The sequence below is a fragment of the Haliotis rubra genome, unplaced genomic scaffold, assembly GCF_003918875.1.
Source record: "Haliotis rubra isolate DU_JTF1 unplaced genomic scaffold, ASM391887v1 Scf1099, whole genome shotgun sequence".
Taxonomy (NCBI): domain Eukaryota; kingdom Metazoa; phylum Mollusca; class Gastropoda; order Lepetellida; family Haliotidae; genus Haliotis; species Haliotis rubra.
The window spans coordinates 117,547-125,633 of NW_025765002.1; the positions used below are offsets into that span (position 1 = coordinate 117,547).

The window sequence follows — 8,087 nt, forward strand, 5'->3', positions numbered from 1 at the left end:
AAGGATTGATACTGATTGGGGATGGAGAGGAGAGCTTACCAGTTGGGGCGACCCACGTCAGATCAAACAGATTGGATAGACGATCTTACGTGGAGGAGGGGCATATATTGGAACAAAATTATTGGAGCTTTCGGGACGCTCTTACCTGGATGTGGGGCATATATATGAACAAACTGACTGGAGAAGGAGAGAAGACCTTACCAGGAGGGGTAGCACACGTCAGAACAAACTGATTGGAGATGGAGAGAAGACCTTACCAGGAGGGGTAGCACACATCAAAACAAACAGATTTGAGATGGAGAAGAGACCTTACCAGGAGGGGTAGCACACATAAAAACAAACTGATTTGAGATGGAGAGGAGACCTTACCAGGAGGGGTAGCACACATCAAAACAAACTGATTTGAGATGGAGAGGGACCTTACCAGGAGGGGTAGCACACATCAGAACAAACTGATTGGAGATGGAGAGAAGACCTTACCAGGAGGGGTAGCACACATCAAAACAACTGATTGGAGATGGAGAGGAGACCTTACCAGGAGGGCTAGCACACATTAAAACAACTGATTTGAGATGGAGAGAAGACCTTACCAGGAGGGGTAGCACACATCAAAACAACTGATTGGAGATGGAGAGGAGACCTTACCAGGAGGGGTAGCACACATAAAAAACCTGATTTGAGATGGAGAGGAGACCTTACCAGGAGGGGTAGCACACATCAGAACAAACTGATTGGAGATGGAGAGAAGACCTTACCAGGAGGGGTAGCACACATCAAAACAACTGATTGGAGAAGGTGTGGAGAGGATATCTTACCAGGAGGGGCGGCATACATCAGAAGAAAATCCTTGTAGATTTGTGCAGGGGAGACTTCATATCTCATCGCATTCATTTCTCCGCTTGAATCCACCTGATTCGTCTCCCCTTGATCCTCATTCTCAGACCTGTCTTGCCTCGATGTCTGAACTTCAATGGACACGCCAAAATCATTGATCGTTCCTCGACAAGCCTGCGTAATAAAGGTGTGAAGGTATTATTTTTTTCTAACAGTACGATCCGTAATAAGTATTTTCAAATTTGGTATTATATTAGCTATAGTCAACTATAGGGATTCTTTCTTCTTGTGTTCCTGATGCAACTTCTATAGCTAACACTCTCTGTCAATGTAGGTGATATTATACGTCCAAACATCTGTTAGCGACGTTGGTTCGTGAAGGGGCATGGTTCCAGTCGTCAATGGGCCCTCATTACGTTTCCGGGTTTGTTAGTATCATACCTATACGCGACTTTCATAAAAGAGGTAGACCTGCCTCACTTAATGATAATAATAATAATAAAACTTCCGCCCTATCACATGTTTGAATACACAATATAAAATCTTCACAGGGTGTTTGACAAACCTCGTGTCATCCTACTGTTCTTCCAATGATATAATTTACAGAGAGCAGAAGCTAGCAAGAAACGGATGTTGGAGGTGCAAGGATCAACTTCTTGTACAGAAAATGATTTTGGAAGAGGCTAGAACGTATCACCGCAACCTCTCCATGTGCTGGATTGACTACAAAAAAGCATACGACTCTGTCCCTCATGAATGGATTCTGAAGTCTCTTCGTTGTATTGACCTCCCGGAGCGATTACTTGATTTACTCAAGTCTTTAATGAGTTGCTGGTCGACTCAACTTGAAATGTACTCGCAAGGGCAGGTGCAGACTTCGGAATCTATTCTAATCAGAAGGGAAATTTTCCAGGGGGACTTCAGTCCTCTTCTTCTTTGTTTGTCTCTAAATCCTTTGAGCTTTCTGCTAAATAGAGAGGAGGGTTACCATCCCAGACCTCCTCAGCACAGATCCCTAACACCGCCTTTACATGGATGACATCGAGCTCCTTGCCAAAGAAGATACCAATTTGAAAGAACAGGTTCTCCTTGTCGAGTCCTTTTCTAATGATACTCTTCATTTGAAACGTGGCAAAGTAATTAAGGGGGGAGGAGTTATTGAGGATCTTGTGGAAGATCAGGCATACACCTATCTTGGAATGCAAGTTCGAGACAAGTCACAAAATGCCCAGATTCAAGAGAAACTTCGGGCCGAGTATAAAGCTCGCTTAAAGAAAATCTGGAGCTCAGAACGTAATGCTCGAAGCAAGGTCAAACGCACCAATACTTTTCCTGTGCAAGTCCTTTATTTTTTACTTTCGAGTAGTTGATTGGACTTGACCGCCTGACCAGAAGGATTATGTCTGATAACAGAGCTCACCACCCTCGTTCCTCACTTAATCATTTATATATGCCAATCAATTCTGGAGGTCGGGGTTTGATTAATGTGGAGGCTATTCATGATAGAATTGTATTGTGTACTTTTGTACATATTTATTTATCGGATGATCCTTTGGTACAGAACAGAATTGTTTATTCTCGAAAATCATACAGAATGATATAGAGAACATACAGTCGTTTAAATACAATATCATATGGGTAGGTATTTTGATTTAGAAGTGGCTAAGCACAGTTTTAGCTTTGGTGATGCATGTCAAGACTCGCAGTAAAACCAGGAATTCCACAGCTATTTTAAGCGTGGAAAGGTTGTTGGACAGAATCTGAAAGTTTAGTTGATTTTGTTGATGGTGATGTACTGCTGAACGGTACAGCGACCACGGGAGTAAACCAGGTGAAGTTATTCACCAAGTCTGCCCAGAGTAGGTCATTTGTGAAGAAGCTTTCTGAGAAACCATTGCATCGCGTGTACATGCAGTGCGTGGAACAGAGTTGCAATCCAACCGACTCCTGAGCCTGGATGAAGTCTGCTGGTCTTAAATGTGAAACTGGGGGCTTTCTTTTTGCTGCCAGTCACTTTTCACTCTCAATCTCCTAAATGTGATTCTTAAGGAAAATATTAACATGAAATGCCGACTGTGTAATGAATTTACAGAGACTGTCCAAACCTTGTCAGAGGATGCCCTTCCTTGGCAAAAACAGCACATCTTAAGAGACATGATGGCATGGCTCGCTGCTTTTACTACCGTCTTCGCCATGCCTGTGGCTTTGACTCTGAGGTCCATCCATGGTACGACCCTGAACATGTCTAGGGCGTCATGGAAAATGATGCTTTCAAACCTCTTTGGAATTAGGCCCATATACAGCCTCAGAAGATATCCAGCCAACACACCTGATCTTGTCCTTTTTGATAAAGTCAATGAATTTATTCATATCATTGAATTTTCTGTCCCTTTTGACAGCAACGTGATTGGCAAGATTCAGGAGAAGCATGCTAAATATGCAGACCTCGCCTTTCAAATGTCTCGCTTGCATCCCAAGTACACTGTCGTCATACTCCCCATTGTTCTCGGTGCCCTTGGTTTGGTACCTCCTGATCTCTTGGCGCAGATCAGGAGAGTGTCTGGGTTCTCCACCGGGAGCACAGCCCTTCTGACACACTGGGTAATGCAGAAGGTTGCAGTGTCGGGGAAGTCTACATATTCTCCGGAAAGGTCTTGCTGGGTTTGACTAGGCAGCGTTTCGATTATTTACAGACCGCCGCCATATCGATTATTGCTTAGTGCGGCGTTAATGTCTCAGAAAAAAACAATGATTCACTTCACCTGTACAAAGAAGAGCTTAGGTTTTCCGCCTAATTCCGGGCAGCATTCGTCGTTGAAGATACTCAGGAAATGACTCGTCCGAACTGCATTCCCGTCTGTGCCATAAATTGTGTCGTATCTCATACTGTCCTGCAGTTCTTCGCCTCCATGGGACATGATTGCACACACGAAACAGTCAGCGTTTCTGTGGTCAAACTGCAGCGGGAATATTTTCGTACATTTTGAAGTGATCGATACTAAAAATGTGATTGGCACCGAAGAGTTTACAATATTGATTTGTTTACGAAGGCATATAGTAAAAACTACTGAGCACATGAAAACCTGAACCAGAGTAAGGGTCGTGACATTTATATGTTATGGGCGGCCATCAGGAGCAAGATCAGGTATGAAAAAGGCCCCCCAATCTCAAAACGCTCTGAAACCTAACGCTTCTAACACGCCAGCAGTTCGGGCAGGCACACAATGTTAATAATCGACCTGACACTGGGTGCCCTTCATCAACAACACAAGTCAATAATCGACTAATTCGAAACCAGCTTTTCTGAAATCGGGTCCAAACAGCCAATCAAATCGTTTTTCAATTGCGCCTGGCTACGGAGTTCAAGTTACAGATGTTACGACTTGAAGTGAGGTTGACACACCAAGACAAAACTGAAGTACGGTTAATACTCACAATGAACTGCTTACCCTTTTGTAGGAATTCCTCCATCTCGACACCTTTAAGATCTTTCTTAATTCTAACCTCGAAGTCGAGACCTTCGAAGATTTCTTTCAAATTATTGACATCGACATCTGCTCCGATTCTCCTGTCTTCTTCTTTAACAAAGTTTTCATTCCAGATGATGACGGCTAACCCTGTGATTTGGTTTTCAAAGTTGTATTTCTCCTCAAAGGCATCCTCATCGGGCTTAATAAGCTTATGTTCAGGCAGTGTTTTTGCTCTTTCCCCAGGTTCATATTTTCTACAAATACATGGTAATAAAAAACACATGAAATAAATCTCTATCTATTAAGACCATAACGCCACTCTTAAACATATATACACAATTGTGTAAGTAGGAAATATATTCTGGTGATGACTTGTTGCTGGGTGTAGTCAGGTACGATACGTGCACAAGGGGGCATAAGTGTTGTCGTGCTGAAATTTGGTTTAAAAACCTAAGATTATTGTAAGCATGGATCCTAGGTTTTAATATGTCATTTCATCTTGTGGAACCGCTGTTGACAGGTGTTGTGTACTTGTCAATGACTCGTTCCATGATTTGCAAAATGGTTGATTGGTGCCATGAAAACCATTTTCATGGTTACTCATGCATCAAGAGCATAAGGTTAGATTAAAGTGGCTGTTTGCCTAAAGCGAGGTTACCACATTATTATTATTAATCCAATTTTAAATGGATACATTTTCAAATTATAAATCTACGTTAAAGTAAAGTTGTGAATTTTTGTGATCCTTAGCAAAGTTTTAGTAGTATATATAAACAGAGAGTGAGAGATAGACACACACAGAGAGGAGACAGACAAAGACAGACAGATTGGGGGAGGGGGGGTAGAGAGAGATTTCATATTGATGTATTATTTCTTTTTAAATATTATGTTTTGGTTAGCTGGCTAGTTTATGAGTCAGTCATTTCAACAGGTCAAGAAAAACACGCAGCTGGCGATGACTGTAATAAAAACTATATATATATACTAACAATGTAATAACACTTACTCCTTGTATTCCTTGATGTAGGCTTCAAGCGATTGCACAGCAGGTCCTATGCAACAAGATATTCATTGACGTCATCATTATTCGTTAATAATAGGGTTTAGTTCAGTATGCGGTTACCTTAAGAAGCTGAACGATATGATATAATGCATCTATTATATATATGAACACAAACTCTCTCAGCCACTTCAGTCACCCATGAAGATCCGGGTTCTAATTGGTCTTAGCGACCCATGCTCATAAGAGGCGACTAACTGGATCAGGCTGATCGCTGATGTGGTTGACGCATGTCACCGTATCCCAATTTCATCGATCGATGCTCATTATGTTGATCATTGGATTGTCTGGTCCAGACTCGATTATTTACAGACCACCGCCATATAGTTGGAATATTGTGGCGTGGCGTTAAACAACAAGCAAACAAACAAGCAAACGGGTTTATCATGGCGTGTCAGATTAATGTTGGACGAAAGTAAAACGGGTTTAAAACGTTTGTCGCAAAACAAAAAGGGGAAAGATCATAAGATCCTTACGTGCATAGGGCAGGTAACTCTGTACAAACGAGGACGGCGCCTAAGACGACACAGTCCCATATTGTAAATTAGTAAACACATTCAGCATAATACCAGGACAGTGTTTAAGAAAGACTAAGCTTACAGTTCCCCCTCCCATCCCAAGACGCCGCCTCTATGCTCCAGTCTTCTCCGGGAGCCGCAAGTAGGAGATTCCATCCTTCCAAAACGTTAAAAGGTGGTACTTATTGTTTATGTTCCTTGGATAGACATTGGAGGATATTGTTCCTGGATAATTAGGATAATCACTTGTTTACATTTACCGGAACGATTGGCCAGAGTCACGTTCCTCTCGAGTCGTACGTGACATGTGATCTGTCTTGGTATCATACCTTCACCTGCTCCAGCAGAGGATAAAGGGCCTGATACGGAGATATACTTACCTTCGCTGCCCATTATAATCCCAGATATCTCTGATACAGGTTATGATGGTTGATGATAATTAGGTTCTGAAAAGGAAATGATTCATTTATCAAATTCCTATTCCAGCTTCCTAAGCAATACGACGAAGGGAACTGGATGATCGGGTCACTTGAAACGTGTGATTTATTTATTTTTAAATACCGAGTTTAAAAAATTTAAAGGGGAAGTGTACATGACACAAACCGCATCTTTCTTATGTCAAACAAAACGGAAGTTTAGAATCGGTTAATATCCATGTTTGAAAATATACACTCATGTTTCTGACATTGAAAATAAAACGCTCAATATACGCAGCTTCCAAGATATACAGACCAGAGTTAAAACAAAAGCAACAACCAGTCCCCGGGAATCGCTCCCGATCAGTCTCCCTTTAGGTCATGCCTGAGTTTGCAACAGCCATGGCCTCATGCGTGACAGAAACTATTACAACACATTGTGTTGAATGTACCAATTCTTTGAAATACATCTTTAGTTATTTCCCTTATTCTTACTAGGATACTCTTCCCATGCATATTCTGAAACTAGTCAGAATTACACGTGATGCAATGGGCGAAACATGGCTGACATTTACGTAATTCTATGGCGGAAAGTTCACTTCGGGGTTCGTGTTACAGAATGAACATTGCCTTTGACACAATATGACGTCAAAAGTACCAACTGATAAACGAATGATGTCAGTACAGATGCCTGGTTCTTTTCGTTAAAACTCAAATGATCGTTTGATGGATATTGTTATAAATCTTATGCATACAATGACAATAGAAGAAAGCAGTTAATACAAGCATGCGCTGTCTCCGAATAGTGTCTTATACGTGTGCCTGAACAAAGAAGTGAACCGTGAACAGTTGGGAGAATGTGGATTCCGTTAATCGAATTTTCTCGGATTAATATTGTTTTAACTTAATGAAACAAAAATAACAGCATAAGATGAATAGCCCACGTGTCAATGAAATATGTATCGATCTGTCATCTCGTGAAGTGAAAAATGTGGAAGTATCACGTTTTTCCAGTCACTCGAGGACAGATATAACCAAGATGACGTATACCTACTCTACTTGATGTGTAACGAGTAATATTGTTGACTACAGTGCGGGGATGAACCTTAACACTCACTGTTGATCCGCTGTATATATAAATATGGACACTGCTCTATACTTTGATTATCCCCAAGAACCAGCAAAAATCCGGGTTAGAATTGGTCTTCAGCAACCCATATTTGTCGTAAGAGGGTGGTCGGACTCGGTGACTTGGTTGACACATGTCATCGTATCCCAATTGCCTAGATCGATGTTCATGTTGTTCATCACTGGATTGTCTGGTCCAGACTATTGTTTACAGACCGCCGTTATATAGCTGGAATATTGCTGAGTGCGGTGTTAAACAGAGAGATTATGTTTCTTTAAGTCTCACTTTCTCACTAGCTGTCATACAATACTAACATTTTCGTGAAGTTTAAAAGTACAGAAATCACCGGTTAGGTTATGAGAGACTAATAAAACATAAAAACAACAACCCAAAAACGACAAACCGGCCAGCCAACGACAATACCCAGGCCCAGACGAAGACAATGATGACTGGAGCCCCAAGAAATACCCGTTGTCTATTTACCTGACCTAGGCTTCTCACTCGAAAACGACGCTTGGGTTGTCGGCAACGGTAAACCTGCTGACACTCACACCCCAGACTGCGCCCGTTGCATGTTCAATTATAACTTGAGGATTACCGAAACGTTCGAGCCGCTACCGTCATCTGAATGTATATTTCTTGGGATTGGGAACTCAATAC

The 8,087-nt window shown here is 41.7% G+C and overlaps 1 protein-coding gene across 1 annotated transcript in view; it reads right to left on the minus strand.

Annotated features, from left to right (window-relative positions):
- Positions 1 to 6,275, minus strand: part of LOC124284013 (caspase-3-like) — a 7,952-nt gene extending 1,677 nt beyond the window's left edge. Inside the window, exons 1-5 of the mRNA XM_046720053.1 lie at positions 6,263 to 6,275; positions 5,311 to 5,356; positions 4,284 to 4,558; positions 3,597 to 3,832; positions 816 to 1,008 (exon numbers count right to left, since the gene is read on the minus strand). Coding sequence (XP_046576009.1) covers positions 816 to 1,008; positions 3,597 to 3,832; positions 4,284 to 4,558; positions 5,311 to 5,356; positions 6,263 to 6,275 — 763 coding nt within the window. The remainder of the gene's footprint in view (positions 1 to 815; positions 1,009 to 3,596; positions 3,833 to 4,283; positions 4,559 to 5,310; positions 5,357 to 6,262) is intronic.
- Between the last annotated feature and the right edge of the window lie 1,812 nt (positions 6,276 to 8,087).